Below are 23199 nucleotides of genomic sequence, written 5' to 3' on the forward strand. Positions count from 1 at the left end.
TAGCTATGTTGCCTTAAAGGGCTTAAGAGCCCATAATCCAGCTCGGATCTCTTCATCAGTCACATCCCCATCAATTCTAGTTCTATCCTCCTCTTTCAGAAAACAACAAGAAAATCCCCAAACATCCGAGTTCATAAGGATCACATCCTGTTCAGTCATATACAACTTTTTAAAACCATCTTGGATGTAATCCTTTATTTCAATATCACCAGTCAGGCAATTTCCCTCCCTGTGCTTAATGCACCTAATTTTGTTCCTATACCTCCTAACCAATGTAGACACATGAAAGAAGGACATATTGCAGTCTCCAAAGGTGGCAGTATTTAACCTGGATTTGAGTGCCCAATACTCTTCCTCCTGCATAAGTACTAGTGAGTATTCTGAAATCAACTGTTGCTCCAACTCCAAGAGGAAATCATTAGGGTCATTAGCTTATAGAAACTATTGAGACTAGACTCTACCCTTATATCCTTTGGCTACCGTGGTTCAATTATTAAAAGATTCACGCATAAAAGTGAATTAGAATATAAAATTCCAATTTGGAACATCTTTCTCTATAGAAACAAGGTGTATCCAAAATAGATTTGACTTTGTATATAGATGCATGCACAAGTTTCATGACATAAAAGGAGGGAATACAAAACATGTACATGTTATATTGTAGCACTAACATGTAAAATAAGCGCAAAATGTGCTCATAAAGACATGAGGACATGTTATATGTAGCACTCACAGTCTCACATGTACAAGCTAAGCTCAAAAAGAGCTTATAGAGACATGAGGACACGAAGATCTTCATAACCAATCTCCCTCCTATCCTTTGGACCCCTACCTCCGAAAGCTTCCCTTGCAAGTTTCTGCTTTCTCGCCTGTAACTCTAATATCCTCTCTTCAATGCTGTTTCGGGCTATCAACCTCACAATCTTCACATCCTCCTTCTGTCCAATCCGGTGAACCCGATCCATTGCCTGATCCTCAACAGCTGGGTTCCACCATGGCTCCAACAAGTAGACTCTAGAAGCAGCTGTGAGGTTTATACCTGTTCCTGAGGCCTTCAGACTTGCAAGCAAAACTGTGGGTGAATCTGGTCCAGGAATTGCAAATTCTTCAATCACATTTGCCCTTCTCTTTGCATTCATAGACCCATCTAAGCGCAAAATTTTGAAACCAGCATCTTTCAGTGGCTTTTCAAGTAATATCAACATCTTTCGGAACTGTGAAAATACTACTGATTTTATAGCTGGGTTTTGATCTCTTGATTCCACAAGAAGTTTTAGAAGAGTGGATACTTTTGAAGATGCTGTTGTTTTTGAAGAAGATACTCCAGCATCATCAGCATCAGAATTTTCTGGAGGGGCTGTGAACAGGTCAGACTGTTGCACAGGACGGCGACAAAGGGGGCAGCAGGTTTTGCGCTGTAGAGTTTTTAAAATACAAGCTTGGCAAAAAATGTGAGCACAACGTGTAATTACAATATTGGTTGGTGGTGACATGCAAATTGGACAGTCAAAATCTTCACCCTCTTGCAGTACCTCAACCATCTTTTTCAGCAACTCCGGATTGTTGGATACATCTGCTTATAATCAATTTTAAGTTGTCAGTGCAGAATACACACAGAAAATAAATTGGTAGCAAAGATGTTTTTTGTAATCTGCATGAGATAATCACAGCTCTACTGGATAGCTAAATAAATAATTTATTTTTTTATAAGCAAGCCACTGTAAAAAAGTGCAAGAACACAAGCGCAACATTCCACTAAATGACCACTCTCATTGGTCACCTAAATGGCACTTTATTGGACAACATGCATCAAGGTAATTATCAAGATAAAGTGAAAAACAATCTTCTAATTCCAAGCAATACGAACTTCTTAAACTAAAATGCAAACAGAAAACTAATATTTGAATGAATATTGCACATATGCATATTAACATAATCTATCACAAGTAAAATCACCATCATTAAATTATTAGCCTATTAAATATGTCCAGAATTGCACGAGCACACTGATCTATCTCGTACCAAAAAATAAAAACATTAAATATTGATGTATTATCATCATGGAGTGTGGAAGCAAATCAAGAAACCAGACCACATATGTTCCAGTGTTCCAAACATTGTGAATCAATATCCACAAATGTGAGAATTGCCCCCAGAGAGTCCCAGCCAATAACCTGAATGCCAATATAGCCAAGTGCCAAAGAGAGGGATATGCTTAATGAACGATATCCACAACCATATCCTCTCTAGCAATATTCTCAGGCCAAGACCATCTTGTCTCTTGGGTTGATCAAATACATCCCAACTAACCAAATACTCCTGCCTACCCTACCAACAACCAGCCAATAAAAAGTCCTGCATCTTCTCAATTGCTGTGATATTCTTACTGGAATCATACAAACAAAAAGATTTGTAGACGAAAACTGCCACACCCTTAAAATACAACTCTTCCATCTATCCTCCCACCCATCCTTTCCACCACACAGTCATAAAACTCTATTGCCAATGGTTTTCTTATAACAAAAGGCCCAAGTAATTCATAAATGACCAACCAACCAACCTGAGCAGGGTTAACAATATCTCTTAACCACATGGTTGTGTAAGTATGCTGTGTGTCTACCAAATACTTCACAAGTAATGGAAAGTACCCACAAAATACATCCAGAACAAACAAACTGCACCTAATTCCATATAAAATTGGTTTCCTCTTTCCACCAATTGTATATAATAATCAGCCTCACTCTCCTAGATAACATCTTCTGAGCTCTACAAGTACTTTGAGGTGATGATGTTGTCATAAATGCAGCTCCTGCTTTACACCAATTAATTCTACCAATAAAGCTTCCCAAAATGGAGTCCAATGGCATTCAATCACAGTGAAAATGGTGGTGGGGCATAATAGTGAGGGTAGGCAGTCAAAGTCATTTGAAGAGCAGATTTGTTGTACAGTTAACTGAGATAGGTACCTTGAGGTATGCAGCTCAAACAGTTAGCTAAGATGATCAAAATACTCCCTCCATCCCAAATTGTTTGTCAGCCTGAGCAAATCCAACTTTCTAGGGGAAAATCATGTAATGCACTGTCTTCGAAATAAAAATTTACTGATTTCTAAAATTAGCCTCATTAAATTACAATCAGATAATGCAAATGGAAAATGGATATTGAATTTTCCAATAAAATAAACGGCAATTTAGGATTATGAAATTGTGCTAGTTGAATTTTCAAACTAGACATGTCTACCATAGCTCTCTTTTTCCCTCTAAATCCCCAACTTGTGAATCTGCATTCTTTAAAGCAGTGTGCATGGTCAATGGTAAGCCAAGTCTCAACAACTCTAAATCATCATTTACAAAATATGGCTTCTTAAAAATATAGGAGAGATTAGTGAGCAGTCGGATGGCAAGGGATCTAGTCTTCAATTTCTTTAAACTGAATCATAGATCTATAACGACCATCTACACCCACAAGAAGCAAGAAATCCCCACATGCCAACCCCATGGTCCATATCTCTATCTCTCTCTCTCTACAAATATCTGACTATTCTACTTTGATGCTCAAATTGACCAGCTAAATTTGACTAAGCTCCTTTGGCTTCAGTTGGTAGCCATCTCTTTAGTTTGGTGTCAGTTCTCAATTTCCCACAATTGGCAAGGTTGGTTTGGTGGAAAAATACCCTCAAAACCACACTTAGCATACTGTGAGCATTTTTGGGACCTGTAGGCTATTTGAGTCACTATTAGCCTATAAGATCTTATTTTTTTAATTTTAAAATCTGAAAGTAGCAAACTTTATTTTTACTACAGTCCGGGTCCCCAGAACAGGCACCCAAAACTTTAGTTTTTCTTCCTTGTTTAAAATCCATCTCATACCCCTTTCCTCAACCCTCTTAGAAACACTAAATTCCCTATGGTTTCCCTGACCTTTGCCCTCTTTAAACCTTAACCCTAGCATCCAACAAGCCCAAATACTTCTGCCAACACAACTCTTACAACTTAATTTGTAGTCTTCTACAGCTAGGGTCTTCAAGATTCAAAATTTCCTAGTCCAAACTCCAAACTGAACCATAAACCTCTAACACTAATTCCGTACTAACCCAAAATCTTCAATCTTTTCCTCAAGCTGTCACCCTAGTACTTATTCTGGAAAGGCTCTCATTGCTGCGGTCTTACGTCAGTAAGCCATCCAGCCAGCCAACTTTTAATGGGCCCCAGCTTTGTTGATACTCAACTGGAGATAACCATAACTTCAAACCACACAGAAACTCTAATGTAATAAGATATTCTAGCACTAATTTTTATGGCGTGAAGACATAAATGTAATGGACTTTTGATTCGCCTTCAACTGACAATGTAACCTCTGTTTGCAATTCAACAATGAAAGAACCCAAAAAGTCACTTTCTAAGAGACTTTATGATCTTTTGATAACTCGATAATTACAGTGGGGGGAGAGGGGATTTGAACTTTAGATTTCTCCATTAAAAACACCAGAAGGTGCCAACCAGTCAAGCTACAAGACTCTTGGCAATATTACTTTCATGTTTTTATGATGATACTCGTATTTTTAATATTACTTTCTAAGAGACTTTATGATCTTTTGATAACTCGATAATTACAGTGGGGGGAGAGGGGATTTGAACTTTAGATGTCTCCATTAATTCATATTAAAAATACGAGTATCATCATAAAAACATGAAAGTAATATCGCCAAGAGTCTTGTAGCTTGACTGGTTGGCACCTTCTGGTGTTTTTAATGGAGACATCTAAAGTTCAAATCCCCTCATCTTCTACTTCACTCTTGTCAAAAGGGGGAGTCGATGGATCATCTTCTACTTCATTACTCCATAGCTTGGGAGTTATGGTCTTTGGTTTTCTGCTTGTTTGGTATTCAATAATTATGCCTCATACTGTTCTTGAGTTGTTTGAGGCTTGGCAAGGAAAGTTTGCGCAACATCGTCACATTGATGTTTGGAAATTAATGCCTCACTGCTTGATTTGGTGGATTTGGCGAGAAAGGAATGCTAGAAGCTTTGAGGGTTGCGAACGCTCTTTGCTGGAGATTAAGTCTTTTTTCTTACACACTCTATTTGAATAGAATGTGGTTTTTTCTCATTTTTCTTGTTCTTCCTTTTCTATTTTTCTTGACCGTTGTTCTTTCGTTTCTTGATTTATGCCCCCATAGTACATCCCCAATGTACTCGGTTGGCAATCTTTTTATTATTAACAATATTCTTACGTTATTTATCAAAAAGAAGCATAGCTTGTCAAAAGGCCCACCTAAAACAATGAACGGCCTGAAATTTTTTCACATTTCCACCTATAATTTGCAACATTGCATCATTTGTGAGTATGTATTCCACTCAAAATTTCTCAAAAATCATGTATGAAATCAGTTAGCATTTTTTTTTTAAACCTTAGAGAGTTATCATACAATATATACAACATTAATGAGTCATCATACTCACTTGATGTTAACCTTTTCTTTTTGCTTTTGATAGTTTTCCAGGCTATTAATTTTTAAACCTAAATCTTAGGCCAAACACACAATAAGTTTTATTTGCATAGAAGACTCTAATAGTTTTCCATGCAACTTACTTTCAAGTCTTACACTATGTTTCTTTAGAAGGAATGGGGGAGAAAACAGAAGAGAATAGACCCAAATTCCGTTGTTTGGTTAGAAGGAAAGAAAGAAGAGAAATGGATTTGACGGGTCCCAACAATTTTTTATTTTTTACTTTCCCACCAAATCCATAAAATTACTAAAACTTTGGAAAGTTTTGACTTTTTGTGAAATTACTTTTATATCCTTATTACTTTATAATTTAAAAGGATAAAATTTTAAAATACATTTCATTTCTTTCCTTTCTCTTCTCCTTTACATTAAAACACATATTTTCATTTCCCTTTTCTTTTCCTTTCCCTTCCCTTATATTTTTCATTTCTCTTCCCTTCCCTTCTTATTTCTTCTGTCCAACCAAACATAGCCTTAGTGATAGGCTTGATAAGAAAGCAATATGCCATCATCCTCTCTCAGAATCACGCTATAATATAAATTGAGAAGCTCCACTAATGTATCAATAACAAAATATCTCTATTGCAAAAAGGAGACGAGAAAACCACTGAAAAAATAATTCTAAATACTTAAACTAAAGAGTATGATAATAGATTAATTTAGGAATGAGCAACCAAATGAAATCCTCAAGCCTAACATAATTGACATTTTGAGATGGCAGATAAAACACACACAGACGCATAAAGACAGAACTATCTGCTAAATAACAGTAGGGAGTTTCACGGAATCTAAGCATCTAAAATCTCAGTAACTTGATAAAAGAAAAGGAAAAAAGAGAAGATAATTTTAAATCTTTCATAGTACCTTCAATATTGTGATCAGGAAGTAACGATTTGAGATCTGAAGGGCACAACGCCAAATCAATACATATCTGGCGAAGTCGTAGGAGTATACTAAGTACAGCTGAGTAATTGGGCATCTGTCGACCAGCATTAAAATAATTCCGGAAAACACTCTTAGCTTCCCCTTCCATATTGTCGTACAATTCACGTTCTTCTTTAGAAAGTTCCACATAACAAATCTCTATAGTTTTAGGTGGCAACCCAACCAGTCCCTTGTCTTTTGTTCTTCGCAAAGAAATGGTTGCCATTAGAACCTGAAATTGTAACCAATTAAATTCAATAAACTGCATACATATGAATCAATCTGCAGAAGACAACGAAATGAAATAAAAAAGCAGAAAATAGAACAATTCAAATTAATCAAGACCACAAGACACTGTAAAAATTTCTATGAAGGAAAAAGAAAAAGGCAGAGCATTCTCTAAATTAGAAGTGTTACAGCTTTTCATTACAACAATGAGCCTTGGCTCAAATGGCACTTCCTCCCACAAGTGTGCATGGAGGGTGTTGTAGTGAGTTCAAAACCACTAGGTGAGCGTATCACTAACAAATCTAAAAAATAGAAATATAACTTTCATTACCTTTTGATCAAACCTAAATACCTAATAGGCTTCTTATTAATCCATGTTACCCACTTCATGCTATTAATCAGATATATTCACTGTTATTTACTTTTCCAATGAAATCAATTTGCTCTTCTCCAAACCTTTCATATAATCATTTTAAAAAATCTAATGCAGAAAACCTAGTCCATGCATTGCAAATTCTGCATATAAAAGTTCATAACATGTACTTCCTTATTAATCAAAAAGGTTCTCTTTCATCAACATGCGACAATGAAACAACTAATTAGTCGTGCAGAGGTATGCTTGCAAGACTACCTGCGCTTTGGCTCAGGTGGTAAAGGATGTGGTAGGGTTGGAGTTGGAATAGGTATTCTGTTCAAATCCTACCATTCAATCAAATATTAAAGAAAGAAATAATCCATTGCCCCACTTTGCCTTTTGTGCAAGGTGGTGAAAGACAAGTTGATGGACAACTCATCCAATAATGACCTCAAATTTTACTTATAAATATATAAACAAATAAAGACCTGAACTCTGCCAAGATACAATTGTAACAAAAATGGATTTTCAGACAGAAAACCTTCTATGTTCTATATTGCTGTACAATACATAGATTTCATAATCTATAGCCAATAATCTTAATAATTTACTTAAATTTAACCGCTTAAATAGATACTCCTCACATCCCAGTAAGAGTCCTCCTTCTGATTTTGATCTGCTGCAGGATATTGGTCAATTTCAAAAAGTGAAGATGTAATTTCTCTTCATTTCCTCAACAAACCCTCCATCCAACAAGTTCTCTTCATAGTTCGCATGACATGTTCCAATCAATTAGAAGCAAATTGGACTTATTTGGGATTTTATATCAGAATACATTTTTCTATTAAGAAACCGAAACCAAAAACAAAGGACTCTTGTGGCAACGAAAATTTAGATTCCAATAGCTGAAATTAAAGAGAAAGAGATTGAATTAAACCTGTTAGGAACTGTTCTCTGAAAACAGATTTCTGTTTATAAACAAAAGACTCCTTTTTTCCTTAAATATATATCTATAAAAATAAAAAGACTCCTTTTGCAAGGATAAATTGTTTCCAAGTCATGGGAAACATTAAAAGAAAATCTCAAATAACCAAAGAAATTGAAATCTTCAGAATGGAAATGCCAAAAACTATTGTCATTCACTTCTATACAGGTCCCATTATTCTAAGTAGAAAGTGCAACAGAAGTCCCAAAGAAAAAATCATTTAATCTTTGCAATTATGTTTAAAATACACAACTGTTGTGGCAAAGAGCCAAAAACCATATACTATCAAGCAATTGACTAAGCAAAGAAACAAAGTACTATGGAAGATCAGAAAACCTTTCACAATAAAAGTAAAGCATTTAGCCATATAGAACAATGATTTCCAACCTCAAAGAACGCATAATTCAGTAACACAACACTAACATCCCTTTTTAGTAAAAAGTAAACAAAATCTGTAACATGAAATTACCTGTAGACGTGAGAGGCCCTTTTGGTCCCCCTGAGAAAGTGGACGCTGTACCAAGCTTTGCCAATAGCTCTTAATTGAAAATGGCTCAAACCGCAAGAATGACATCAAAGAAAACAAATCAAATGAGCCATTCTGAATTGGTGTTCCCGTAACAACCCACCTCCGCTTGGCTTTCAAATCAGTGACAGCTTCACTTTGTCGAGCATTCACATTCTTTATCACATGTGCCTCATCCAAAATGACCCGCCACCACTCAATCTTACTCACAGGGGACCATGGCCGTTGAACTTCAGCAGCCAGAGTACTATACGTCGTCAATACTATATCATACTTCTTAAGCTCCTCAACATCACTTGTTCTCTCCCCATAATACATATACACTTTCAACTTTCCTCGCCAAGTATGCTCTTGTAGCTGTGTTACCCACGTCGAAAATACAGAAGGTGGGCAGACAATTAAAGTTGTCTTGATAACAAAATTACTAGAAGAGCCCTCACAAACATTAGCAGACTTCCGTATTACATTGGCATCTAATCTTGCATCATTAATTTTACGTTTCTTCCGTGACAAAGTACCCTTCTTACTTACTCTACCTCTCTTACCCTTCTTGCTACTATCCCCATCCTCCTCACCTATTTCATCTAAGTTTTCTAAATCTACACTACCACTACTAATTTCATTAACAGAAGCACTATCGAATTTATCGAATGCAATCAAAGACAGCAAAGTTAGAGTCTTACCCAACCCCATATCATCCGCGAAAATCCCACCACGCAAAGGCTCGGGCCGCACTTCAGTACTAAAATTCGTCAATATATTGACATAACTTCCATCTTTCTCCTCCCAAAACGGAGGCAATTCGTTCGAATTCTCTCTATTAACCAACCAACCCAACCCCTCTTTCTGATGCTTAAAGAGCTTCGATTTGATCACATTCGCGGGCGGTTCCAAAGCTTCCAAACGACCTTTCTTGCTCGCATTCTCATCCACAAGCTTGAAAATTTCATCCACGCTCTTGAATTCCTCAACACCCTTCTTCTTCTCCTTCACCACCGCCGCCTCCGACAGAGTAAAAGACTGATCAGAATCCGAAATCAAGGTCAGCCCACCTCGCGAAATAGCCGATTTCACGGTCTGAAACGCGTCGGCCCTCGCGAAAACGTGGACTTGGCAGGGAATCTTGTACCTATTCCCAGGCACGCGAGTGTTGGGCACAATGCCTTCGACGTGAATCGCAAGAGAGTCGATCAAAGGCGCCAAGACCGAGGCGACGTTGCGTTCGATGTGGCCGACTTGGACGGTGCGAGTGTTGAGAACCTTGATAGCGTTCGAATCGTAAGGATTGAGAGGCTCGCGAACCAAACCCACCATTTCTCGACCGCTTATAGTCCCCGAGTAGTGTTGGATTCCAACGATATTAGCCATTATGAAACCCACCATGAAAGTCTCCGGCGGAGGCTGTGACGGTGGAAAGTCCTGCAGAAGTGAAAACTCATCTGGGTCTTGCCACTGTTCTAGACTCAAGAAAAGTGATACTGGGTCCACTTCGTCTTCCATGGAGAAACAACAACACACAGACAGACAAAGCTTTGTTTTCAACTTCTGGGTTTTTAGAGAGAGAGAAAGTTATAGAGAGAGAGATGGGGTTTTGGGGGTTTGATGTATAGTATATAGGTCGCTGTTGGTACCGTTTCAGATGGGTTTGTTTAGTTTAGTTTTTTCTTTTTTAGTTTTTTTTTTTAACTTTGAATGAAAACCGAAAGGCGCGTTTAGAGAGAGAAACAAAGAGTAAAGAAGAATAGAAGGGACTCTCTCTCTTTCTCTCCCTGCGTCATTCTCCATCTACATCATTTTTTTATTCCACTTTCTTCGAGGTAATTCGACAGTTACCATTGGAGAAGGTGATTTGAATCTTTAAACTCAGAAGAAACCTGTAAATGACTCTCTAAATATGTCATTATTTCTTTTTTCTTTTTGGATAATTTGACGGTTTTAAAAAAATATTAAAATTTAAGACATCTTCTTTTTTTTATTATGGAATATTAAGACATGTTTTTTTAAAATAAAATAATAAAAAAGATTAAGACATATCTATTAAACTATATATAAAAATCTCCGTCTATATCATAAATGATTAAGACATGTCTATTAAGACAGTATATATCATGAGTCCATTATCCATAGTTCCCATATGACATATAGGAGAGCGTGTATTTTGAAGTGTAAAAACAGTAATTTTTAGTTTAAAAAAATATTGTTATCTAAATCTTTCCATTCTTGAATTTTAAAGGATCACATTTAATCTCTAATATAAAGTAATCCTCAATATTTTTTTTTAAAAAAATATATTGATCCCAAACTTTCAATTCTTGAATTTTAAAGGATTGCTTTTAGTCCTTTAACATAGAGTGATTGATTTTAATCTCTAGTATATTTTAAATAAATAACATATCAATTTTGAATTCAGTCACATTATCTATTAAAAGTGATTAGTTTAACAATATAGATTAAAATTTCTAATCTAAATAAATAAACAGGAATTAGAATTACTCATGGCTAAATTTTAGGTATTTACCACATATTTGAGACCTAATTTTCTTTTGGATTTTTTTTTATAAAAAAAATTTGAAGAATCCTTTAGAAAATGTAAATACTGTCTAATTGTCTATACGTGTTTGTCTGTGACTCTATGTGTCGCTGTTTGCTAATTTGAGCCGAATTCAAAAGTAAAAATATAATCAGAAGATGATGGAGGTGGACTCAGCACTCAACAGCACATGTAAGGCATGCGTTCTTGAGAAAGTGCTAGAAAATAAATAAATAAGAATTCTTGGGAAAGTGAAACTTTTTTTATGAAGGGAAAGTGGAAGTTTTTATAACAATGGAATTTTCCGATCAGGTTGGAATAAAAAAGATTTTGACTTATTTTTGCTATTTTTTTAATTGAAGATATTTTTTGTTTTAAATACATCATAATAAATAAGAATAGGTTTTAATTTTTACATTCTATTTACTTAATTAGTGATGTGACAATTTCTCATTTTAAAAAAAATATTCTAGTAAAAAAAAGCACCGGAAGAATCTGAACCCAATAAATAATTAGTGCATATTTTTATTTTTATGTTAGCTTTGTTTTTTTTTTAGTGAAGCATATTCTAGTTTGTAAGCTATTGAAATAGGCATGAAAGAAAGGTGGGTAGGGAGAGCAAAAGTTGCAAAAAGACATAGCAGCTAGCACACTAGTGCAAAGTCAAAAAGCTCCCAACCAGCAAAACCTCACTAGCTGATGATAGAAGTTGAAACTTGAAACAATTGGAAACTCCTAGGAACTCACTCTAACACTATAACACATACATTTATTCAACTACCATTTTAGATTCGTTTTTTAAAATAAAAAAAATCATTTGGCGACAACAAAGGAAAATGAAGAGGAAATTCTCCTCAATTTGCATGAACTTGTGAGGCTTGCTTCTTTATAATATCAACTTCTTCTTTTTACCAATTTTTGTTGTAGAGAATTTTTAATTTATAGCATCTGCTCTTAATAATAACTTTTTATCATTAAACTAAAATACTGATCAATTTTTAATATAAACAAAAATTAGACTCTCAAATTTCTTATTAGCTGTTGGAAAAAAAAAATTTATAAATAAAAAAACTACTTATTGTTTTACTTTAGTGGAACTTTGGAGGTGTGAAACCTGTTTTTTTTTTTTTAATATAGGGAAGTGTGAAACCTTAAATGATGTTGACGTCACTATGGTAGTTCCCATCATTAATAAGTTGGATTTTTTTTTTTAAAGTAGACGTTGGATTTTGAATTTGTGCCGTTATTTACAAGTATTAAAAAATAAAAATAAATAAATGCAAAAGAATATTAACAGGTGTGAAACATGCCTTCACTACAAGCACAAAGTTCAAAATATTGCTGGCATGAAAAATGAGCGTTTCATTATTTGTTCAAAGTCAAATTAATTTAATTAATTCTTGTAAGCAATAAAAAAAAACTCAATTCACTTAATTAAATTTGCTTTTAACTAAAAAAAAAAGGTTCAAACCATTGCTAGCATGAAAAATGAGCGTTTCATTATGTTCAAAAAATTAAATTAATTAATTATTGTAAAAATAAATAAACTCAGTTCACCTGATTATAATTGCATTTGACTAATTCTTATTTCCTCATGGAATTTTTTTTTTATATATACAAAATATAATTCTACTATAGCTTAATCTAAGTGTATATGTACCACCGCATCCCCTTGGTGCGATGGTCACTCCACAAATGTAAGTGCTTGTGGGGTATAGGGGGCAAAGGCCGAGGTTTAAGTCTCCAAGAGGGAGCTTCACACACATATACACTTAGATTAGGCTAGAGTAGAATTCTATCTTATATAAAAAAAAAAAGTGTATATGTGTGTGAAGCTCCCTTCTGAAGACTTGAACCCCGACCCTTACCCCCCACACTCCACAAGCATAAATACTTGTGGAGTGACCATCGCACCAAAAGTGTGGGGGCAAGGGCCTGGGTTCAAGTCTCCAAGAGAGAGCTTCACACACATATACACTTTTTAGGTTAGAGTAGAATTCTATCTTATATTAACAAAAAAAAAAGTATATATGTGTGTGAAACTCCCTTCTGAAGACTTGAACCCCGGCCCTTATCCCCACACTTGGAGTGACCATCGCACCAAAAGCGTGCGATGGTCCTCATAGAACTTTTTAAGATTAAAGAAATGATGCAGAATTGTTTTCATGACATGGAAACGCGTTAATTGTATAATAATAACAATAATTAAGGCGAAAAAAGGAATATGAGGTTAAATTCCTCCACTTAGAGCAACCACATCAGTCCATAGATAGTCTTGCAAAATACAAAAAGCAGTTCTTTTTACACATTTTGACCAAAAAAATACTAACATCAGTGGATGTAAAATTATGCAAAATTGTGCATAAATATACAAGAGTTACAGTAACCATGCAATATACACGATTACTGTAGCTCTTCTATGCATTATTTTAATAATTTCTAATTTCGCTCATTTTTGCTCTCTCTTCTCCATCTGCAAAACCAACGCCTTCATCATCTGCTTCTTCCTCTGATACACACACTCCCACAAACAAAAGAGAATTTATCACACGAAATTTTTTTTTCTTTTTTAATTATTCAATAGAAAGAAAAACCTTTTTTAATGGGAGAGGAAAATTTTGAAATAGATGACTAGAAGAGACTAGAGACTAGGGAGGAGTGTGTGACTCAAAAAATAATGAGAGGAGTAAAGACGGTGGCAGAATCACATTAGCATTATGCCCAAATTTTTATTATAAAATGTTGTAATTCTATGTATTATATATATATATATATATATATATATATATATATATATATATAGAGAGAGAGAGAGAGAGAGAGAGAGAGAGAGAGAGAGAGAGTTTCAACCTATGATATCCACTCCTGATAATAAATATTTATTGCCAGACCAAGATGCCAATTTGTTTTTTTTTTTTTTTTTGTAAATGAATTTCGAACCTAGATATTTTATTTGATGACAATAAACCTCACCAAGTTAAAACACCAATCATGCCCCTAAAAAAATAAAGTTAAAACACCAATTTTGTGGCAATTATCTTTCCAATATATATATATATATATATATATATATATATATATATATATATATATTTAAAGTCAAAGTTGAGAGAAATCATTACATATTTTAAAAATCTGTAACTTAAAAAAAAAAAGGTATAAGTTGTAACTCTTACCCTAGGTATAATTTGAACTTATATATGTATATAATTGTGATTATTTTTAATTGTACCCGTGCATATGCACAAGATTATACAATAAATATACTTTAATAATTTAATTGTGTGTCAATTATGTTTGCATGCAAATTTATGTGTTTAAGATTAGAAAATCAAAACTAAGAGAAAATCTAAATAGATTCTAAATTGAAGTCCAATTTTTCTCCACATATCCCATATAATTTTTTAATTTTTTAATTTTTGTCCCAAGTGAATTATTGGGCGTAAAAATCGAAGAGTCCAAATCTAATTAGATTTCTAAATTAGAGTTTAATTTTGAGTCACGTATCCTATCTAATTTTTTTAATTTTGTGGCAAGTGAATTATTTGATGCACAAACTAAAGAGTTCAAAACCAATTAGATTCTAAATTATATATATATTGACAAACCATGACATATTTTAAAAATCTATGACTTAAAAAATGAGTAAGTTGTAACTCTTATAGTATTAGGTATAATTTGAACTTATATATGTATATAATTGTGTTTTTCTTTTAATTGTACCGTGGATATGCATGAAATTATACACTAGTTATAATTATTTTTTAAAGAATTTCAACCTATAGTATCGGCACTAGTTGAGCTAACTGGAATCCACTACACTAATTATAATTTAATTGTGTGCCAGTTATATTTACATGCAAATTTATGTAATTAAGCTTAGAAACTATAAATAGATTCAATTTAAATTTATCATACTTCTATGCAATACTGTGAATGTGTACATCATTTATTGCTTTTTAAGAAAAAATGTTATATAAATCTCTATGTGCGCGCATGCGCTGTATTCCTACCTATACAGAGGTTACAAACTAGTTAGATTTTAATTTCAATCTAATTTTGTTTAAATATCCCTTAAATTGCCTTATAATTTGGTGTCAAATGTCTTTGTATTTTAAATTCTTCCAATTTCATTTCAAATGTCATTTCAATTATAATTTAATTTTGCTTCAATTATATTTACATGCAAAAAAAATATTCATCTACGTTTAAAAAATATAAAAAGATTCAATTCAATTTTATTATTCATGTATTTATTTGTAGTTGTAAAATACAATATATAGTGATATACAATGTCAATTTGCCATTATAAGCAGACACGATTACTAAAGGATCACTAAGAGCTTGTTTGAATTGAGGGAGAAAGGAGAGAAAGCATAGGAGAATATAATAAAATTAGCTCAAAATAGATTAATTTTAAACAAATTTTATTCTACTTCTCTCTTCTCCCTCCCTTCAAACAGAGGATAAATGGTTTTTTTGAGAGAGCTACCTCAAACAAAAGAAAGAAAAAAGGCAAAAGGTACTACAATCCTCTCACAAATATCTAAACAAGTGGTCAAAAAATAGTCTTAAATGATCAATGAGGTGACACTTACTATAATGACAGATTTTTGTGAGGGAATGTAACTTTCACAAATGACGTGCTTGTGAGGGATTATCCTGTTGCAAATGGGAAAATATTACGGTGTCTGACGGTAATTCTTTATCATCAATTGTATGCAACAAACACCGCCCATTGTAAACCATTTAATGTGAGCCACTAAATGGGCTTGGGACCATCTCCCACCAAAAGCTCATGAATTCTTTTCATTATATGTATATATATATAAGCTAATTTTTTATATTAAATATTTTAGATGGCTCCTTCAAAATTGATTTGTGTGTACTGTGAAGATATATATATATATATACACACATATATATTAGAATTAAAGTGTGAAGATATTTTTTAGTATTTGGAATGGATGGTTTCTTAATTATCTCTTTAAGCCTTCTTCTGTAATAGCTCGTAACTCATACCCTTATTACAAATCTTAACTTTCCAATTGATAGGGGCGGTTTTTGTGCATAGTCACGTGTTTTCAGCTAGAGGCGTGACTTTGCTAGACCTAGATTTGTTTTGGAAAATCCAATCTGAAACTCAACATTGGGCCACATAAACCAATGGCTTCTGGTGCATTTTAAGCCTACAAAATAGATAAAGCCCAAAGTTTTAGAATCATGATAACGGTTGAAATATATAAATAATATATTTAGCATAATAGCTATGATTAAATGATGAGTTGAACGCTATTATTATGTGTGTTAAGTGATGTCCAAGATTAGAAAGTAATTAATTAAGTGTCATATATCCAGTAATGGGATAAGTCCAAAATAGTTCATATCCAACTACGGTTCATGTTCAACATAATAAGGTATGTCCAGCAATGGTCTATGTCCAAATAATGTATGTCAAATAGTTTGTATCCAGTCATGGTTTATGTTCGAATAATATATGCTAATTAGTTGGTCCAGCTATGGTTCATGTCCAAATAATATATGTCCAGCGGTAGTTCATGTCCAAATGGTATATGTCCAACGGTGGTTTTATGTCTGAATAATATATGTTTGATAGTGAGATGGATTCAATTTATTAATATATATATGTTTATTAATGAAGCATTAGTGAATCCATGTTTATTAAATAGTGAGATAATATTAAATTAATTTGCATCCAGTGGTGCAATAGTAATGAGTTAATGTATACTTAATAATGTAATCTTGAAGATAGAAAAATATTGACTTATCTTATATGTTTCTGACTCCAACCGTATAACATCACTTTATTCTTTGTATGATTTGTGGCCACAGCCATATAGCATTAATGAGCTGACAAAATTCCAACGGTATAATAACATTAATCGAGTGGTATAATGATAATAAATAAAATATACTTAATTATATAAATTTGAAGATAAAAATATAATGACTTATATTCATAGTTTGTAGCTTCAGCCGTATAACATCAGTGGACTTATAACATTTTAGAAGCATGAGAAAATGAGTCCAACGGTATAATATGATATTATGAGTCATTTCATGGTAACTTCATGATTGAAGGGGAAAAATGGGTGCAACTGGAGGAAGAGAGAATATGGCCAACCATGTGCATAGGTTGGTTAGAAAAATTGGTGCAACTGGAGGAAGAGAGAATATATCCAGCTGCGTGCATAGGTTAGTTAAGTTTATATCCTTTATCATGCATTTAAATGATTTTTCTCATGTAATACTCTTTTAGTTTTTAGTCAAATGTAAGTGTTATTGCCTTCCATAAGAAGGACTTTTAGTATTAGAAATTTATGTCTTTCATGAGAATAACTTTAATATGAAATCATTGTGCCTTCTAGGAGAAGGACTTTTAGTCTTTAATATTCATATGCCTTTCATGAAAAAGGGCTTTTGTAATATGTTCTTGGAAGAGTATTTGGTATCTTTTAAGATATATGGAGATGGTAAGAAATATATATGTTTTGTAAGATATAGTGTTTGTAAGATAGATTAGAAATATACATAAGAAGTATGTGTGGATAGTTTGTGAGGAATGTATTTGTAAAATATATAGAAGAATGAGATAGATAATATGAAGGTTAAATATAGTAAATACATGAGCTTATAGTTGCTGCTAGAGTGGTTTTTTGTGTTAATATTGGTTATGTTGCTTTCTAAGAAGAGAGGTATTGTAAGAGAAATAGAAAAAGAGATGGAGATGTGTTTATGGGCAGCAAAATGATAATATTTTAGAATAATAGAGTGTGGGAGAGGTGGGTAGTGGATAATAGTGTGGTGAGTTGTGTGTTGCTTGGTCCTCTTTATATAGAGCCAAGTATGTAACTAAGTTTGAATTAGTTGAAGGAAAAATTAGCAATTAAGGAAAAGTTTTTGGCAAAACAAGTGATTTCCTTAGTTGTTTTTTTTTAGCTAAAAGAATAAATTTTGAGCCTGTAATGCTGCTGGAGCTGCTGTTACAGTTGTCAGTCACAACTGTCAATCACAGCTGTCAGCTCTACAGCAGTAGCTGCTGTAGCAACTGACACTGCTGGATAATGTCACCTGAATGACAGCTTCTACTGGAGGAAAGATTCAGTATTAAATTCATGGGTTTGACTGAAAATGTTAAGATAACTTTTATGGGATCCTTCTATTTCTGGTATTGTAGTTGGAGGTTAAATATTTGGCTTAAAATGATAGGATTTCTTTTACGGGATCCTTACTTCTTTTGGTATAGCAGGTAGTAGCTGGGATTAAACAATAATGGGTTGATGATGTCACTTTTGGATATGTGTCAACTGCTTAAGCTACTGATGGAGCTATTGTAGTTGTTGCTGGACCTACTACAGCTTCTACTAAAGTTGTTACTGTTTCTGCTGGAGTTATTGCAATTTCTGCTGGAGTTAAGGCAGTTTCTGCTGGAACTGCTGTTGGTATTTTTGGCTAAGTTTCGTCTTTTTGAAAATTATATGTTTAGTCTATGGTTTTATTACAATATAATTTTGGTAAGTAATAGACTAGTTGATTGATATTTGATGAAGTTTTAGAGATGTAATTATGATCTCTTTGTGTTTTGCCAAATCTTGGAGAGCATCTAATACTAGATATGTGATATTAATATAGATTTAGCCATGTGCTTGAGATTTATTTAAATGAAATAATAATATAATTTAAATGAAATAATATAATTACATTTTTAAATTTATATTATATGATGAATATTAATTTTTATGTAAAGAGCATGAGGAGTTTTATCATTTTAAGTGTTATGTGATATGAGAGGCTTACTAGATGCTACCTATTGCACACTAACCAGTCAGAGTTCAGGAAATTGGGAAGACATGCCAAGCAACGTGATTTCCTTTATCAACTTTGAACCATTGGAGATATACTGAACATATTTCTTAGCCCTCCAAACCATGACTCCTAAAATTCCCCCGACAAGACTCATGAGCTTGGATCATGAGCCAAAAATGAGATATTATGCCATGAGCTTGAACTGTGGGCTTTGATGTAATAATATCGCCATGGGTTTTGGACTATGGGCTTCGACGTCATTTTGTTAATATGGCTCTTTTGGGGTTTAGAAGAGATTTTTCCAAAATCCATATTTGTTGATGTGATGCAAGTTGCCAATGAAATAAATTCCATGTCTAATGAAAAATTTGTCCTCAACACCAATTAATTAAAATATTAAAATGAAATAAAACAAGACCAAAATAACATGAATTTCCCATGACTGAACAAAAGAGTCAAGTAAATCCACATTTTCTTCTGCACTATGTTTTGGAGATAAAGACAAAATAGTTCCTTTTTTTTTTTTTTTTTTACACTTTGCTTTTAATCAAAGATAAGTAAAAAGTGTAATGTTTTTCTTAATCCAAGCTTATATTTATTAATTTTGATAAATATTTTTTGTTATACATCAATTAGTTTATAATTAATAAATAAATAAATAAATAAAACTTCATTTGCAGGTTGCACATATTGATTAACTTTTTACACTATTGCTTATTTATTTATTTATTTTGCTAACTTGGTTATCCATAGTTCTTCTAGCATTTAACTATTGCTTCGAGTGTGTAGTCACTTTTCTTCAGGGACAGACCTAGGATTTCAACTTATGGGGGTCCGAGTATAACCAAAAAAAAAAAAAACTCGAAATAGGCATTTATATAGTATTAACAACTATAAATACACAAAATCATTATTTCTTAATACATTAAGGGTCCGTTTGGATAAAAATTATTTTGCTGAAACTGAAAACTGAAAAAACTGTAGCAAAATAATTTTTAAACGTGTGAATAATGTCGTAAGACCCATTTTTAATGAAAAAGTTGTTGAAAAGTGAAATTTGTGGGACCTGTGAACAGTGCACAGATGCATTGTTCACTGCTGAAAAGTCAAAACATGCTACTAGAAAAAAAAAAAAAAAAAAAAAGGAAAACGTAGACGTGGATCCGCAAACGCAGATCCAAACGGATACTAAGGGTCCGTTTGGATAGAACTTATTTTGCTGAAACTGAAAACTAAAAACTGAAAACACTGTAGCAAATAAGTGAAAAAATGTGGATGATAATTTAGGATATACAAATACTGTAGCTCAGTTGAAATTACTGTAGCATATAAATACAACATTTTTTCCCCCTTCCTTCTTCTATCACTTTTCAGAAATCCACACAGCGTAGCCTCTCGTTCTCAAAAATCCACAAGCTCAGAAATCCTCCGAGCAAACTTCATTCTCTTCCTTCCTTCTTCTATCACTTCTCAGAACTCCACAGCGTAGCATCTCTATTTCTCTCTCTCTTTCTGCGCTCATGAGAAGCTCTCATCTATTTCGATCACTTCGCCGCCTTATCGTAATCCATGGCTCGCCGCAGCTCCGGAGGTCAGTCTTCTCTTTCCTTTTCTTCAGATCTCTGTGTTTGTTTCTTTCGAAGCTATCTTGATTTGTTTTCAGTTTTCTATTTCTCTGTTTCATTTCTAGGGTTTCAGTCACGGTCTTGTTTGGTAGCTGAGAAAATTTATGGCAAGATAAGTTAGAATAACATTTTCCATTTTGATGAATTCTTACTCCCAATGGATTTTTGTTCCTTAGGCCGGGTTGGATCCATAGCCTATGAAATTATGATTTTTTTTTTGGTTGAAAAAAGGACCTTTTTTACTATCTTTTGTTTCTAGGCTAACTGAAAAAAGGACTCCTTGAAAGTCTTGGAGGCTGATATACAACATGCTAATGCTCTGTGAGTTTTTTGTTTTTTGTTTTTTGAGTGTGTGTTTTTATATGGGTTTGTTCTGTTTTTGTTTCCCTGAAGTGGGTTTTTTTTTTAATAATAATTTTGTATGGTTAGGCACTTAGGCTTTGGGCTTTTTGATGATCAACCTATGGTAAATTGTTCAGTTTGTTTGCTAATTGATGGAGAAAAAAAAGAAAAGAATCAGAACTCATTTAAGTGTTGTGTTATGGCTATATTATTATGCTGTACTTTTTATTATCTGATGATTTTTTTTTTCAAATTACTTTGTTTCCTCTTGGAATTATTAGAAGGTAAAAAAATCCAAGGGGTCAACACCTGAGTAGGACTTTTTTTTTTTTTTTTTCATGCCCAGTACCTATCATTACTTTGGTGCAAATAATTTATGGCTGGTGAATTGATTGAGTGTAAAGGTAGATGCTGCTTTATTAAACCAACTTTTGTCTAAATTTGGATTCTGGATTTTTAGGGCTGCTGTAATCCTAAGAGCCAAGAGTGGTGCACATCTTCAAATGAAATTGGTGTACAATCAATTGGCTCCTCTCTATCTTTTTTTACTACAGTGGCTGGATTGTTCTTGCACATGTCTGCTCCCCAGATATCTGAACTTTTTCCACATACTTGTATACAAGGTTGGTTCTTTTAATGTTAGCCTGTTGTAGCTGTGGGTTATCACAAAGTTTGCAATTTTTGCTTTAAATAACTTGAGCATGAATTTGTAGCTTACCATCCTATATTAACAGATATATACAGATGGCAGACCAAACATATCTACACATGGGAGGAAGGCAACAATTAGGGACTTTTATGGTATGTTAATTGCCTACTTTTGAATATGTTTTGTGCTTAGAAAGAAGAACAAAGAGAGGCAATTTGCCAATTATTATGGTTTATGCATATATTCTGACCTTTGTTCCAAAAAAATCCAAATTGCAGCTGTTATATTACCATCACTTCAACAGCTCCATGGTAGCTTGGAGGATTTTGATGTTACTGAAGAAGGGAATCTGCGAATGGAAATGTCATGCAAAAAGAGGCTGGAAGGAGATGGAAGACTCACCAATGTCAATTTGGAAAGAGAAGATGAATGCGGGATTTGCTTGGAGCCTTGCACCAAAATGGTCTTGCCTTGGAGGTTGTGAAGACTTTGACCGGAAAAACCATAACCTTGGAGGTTGAAAGCTCAGCCACTATTGACAATGTCAAGGCTAAGATACAAGACAAGGAAAGTATCCCACCAGACCAACAATGGCTTATCTTTGCAGGAAAGCAACTTGAAGATGGAAGGAGTCTTGAATATTTCTATGTTGGTGCTTTTGGGTTTTTGTCTATCTGTTATCAGTTTACTTGCCATTGTTTAATGGCTCCTAATATGTTCTAAACTTGCTTTAATTTAGTATTGTTTGGTTATGGTCGTGGTATCTTAAACTCGTTGAATGGCCTTATATTGGTCATTTTATTAAGTAATTTAAATAAAGTTTATTTTTTCGTGTATCATTTTATTGTTCTTTATTATTTAGTTTTTGCTGGTTTAGACTTTAGAATTTCATCTTTGTTTGTCATGTGTGATTAGCTCAATTCTGCCTACCAACAATACAAAAACAAATGATATTACATAAAAGAAGTTTGGGCGGCTTCACTTATGGTCCCCACAAACAAATTTCCATAATGTTAATGGTATTTTCAACCACACCAAAAATACTAATTGTGACAAAAATAATAGTCACCATAATCAGTTATGGTTCGCACATATCGATGTTGTGATACTGTCACGAACCTCTTTCATCTCAGGTTCGTCCAAGATTGAGATCATATGTGCCACGGGATCATAATGACCACTCTCACTAGGTCCAAATGTGCCCCCTGTAGATCTGAAATGTTCAATGTCATTGTTTATCTCATGTGCTCTAATGAAATTGTGAAGAACCATTGTAGCAACAATGATGTACGATTGAGTGCGTATATGAAATTGTGGCATACTTCTCAAAATTTTTCACTTATTCTTCCAAACTCCAAAAGTTCATTCTATGACCGAACGGAGTGATGAATGGAGATAATTAAATCTCTCCTCTGGACGATGCAGCACTTCATGAGGCTAAAATTCGGGGATGTGGTACCTTTCCCCCTTATATGGTGCAAGGAACCCTTTCTTCATAGGGTACCCTGAGTCAACTAGATAATACTTTCCTGCAAATGAACACGTTTAATACATTAGCATTTTCACTACATTAGTACATACTTTAATACTGTAATTAAATTACATATTTACAAACCAGCTGGAGCTTTTGGGAAGTTGTAACTCTCATTGTTGAGGCAGCTAAAAAAAATCCTCGTATCATGCGCTGACCCTTCCCATC

At 33.7% G+C, this 23199-nt stretch overlaps 2 protein-coding genes across 2 annotated transcripts; one reads left to right on the plus strand and one right to left on the minus strand.

Annotated features, from left to right (window-relative positions):
* Positions 1 to 570: 570 nt before the first annotated feature.
* Positions 571 to 10174, minus strand: LOC142610552 (putative SWI/SNF-related matrix-associated actin-dependent regulator of chromatin subfamily A member 3-like 1). The gene is made up of 3 exons (XM_075782389.1): positions 8471 to 10174; positions 6374 to 6665; positions 571 to 1573 (listed from the first exon to the last, which is right to left on the minus strand). Exons 1-3 carry the CDS (start codon positions 10025 to 10027, stop codon positions 768 to 770), a joined length of 2655 nt encoding a protein of 884 aa, XP_075638504.1. The 5' UTR covers positions 10028 to 10174; the 3' UTR covers positions 571 to 767.
* Positions 10175 to 20453: 10279 nt separating this feature from the next.
* On the plus strand, positions 20454 to 21984 carry LOC142609147 (E3 ubiquitin-protein ligase AIRP2-like). Its single transcript, XM_075780766.1, has 6 exons — positions 20454 to 20475; positions 20575 to 20597; positions 20784 to 20830; positions 21312 to 21474; positions 21586 to 21652; positions 21779 to 21984. The coding sequence occupies exons 1-6, from the start codon at positions 20454 to 20456 to the stop codon at positions 21982 to 21984; spliced, it is 528 nt and encodes a 175-aa protein (XP_075636881.1).
* The last annotated feature ends 1215 nt before the right edge of the window (positions 21985 to 23199 follow it).

Source organism: Castanea sativa, chromosome 9, assembly GCF_040712315.1.
Source record: "Castanea sativa cultivar Marrone di Chiusa Pesio chromosome 9, ASM4071231v1".
Taxonomy (NCBI): domain Eukaryota; kingdom Viridiplantae; phylum Streptophyta; class Magnoliopsida; order Fagales; family Fagaceae; genus Castanea; species Castanea sativa.

Coding starts and splice junctions, on each gene's coding strand:
- LOC142609147 (XM_075780766.1), top strand. CDS start 20,454: ATGGCTCGCCGCAGCTCCGGAG. Junction 20,476..20,574: donor GGCTCGCCGCAGCTCCGGAG/GTCAGTCTTCTC, acceptor TTTCATTTCTAG/GGTTTCAGTCACGGTCTTGT. Junction 20,598..20,783: donor TTCAGTCACGGTCTTGTTTG/GTAGCTGAGAAA, acceptor AACTGAAAAAAG/GACTCCTTGAAAGTCTTGGA.
- LOC142610552 (XM_075782389.1), bottom strand. CDS start 10,027: ATGGAAGACGAAGTGGACCCAGTATCACTTTTCTTGAGTCTAGAACAG. Junction 6,666..8,470: donor AGGGCCTCTCACGTCTACAG/GTAATTTCATGT, acceptor TTACAATTTCAG/GTTCTAATGGCAACCATTTC. Junction 1,574..6,373: donor TCCTGATCACAATATTGAAG/GTACTATGAAAG, acceptor GATTATAAGCAG/ATGTATCCAACAATCCGGAG.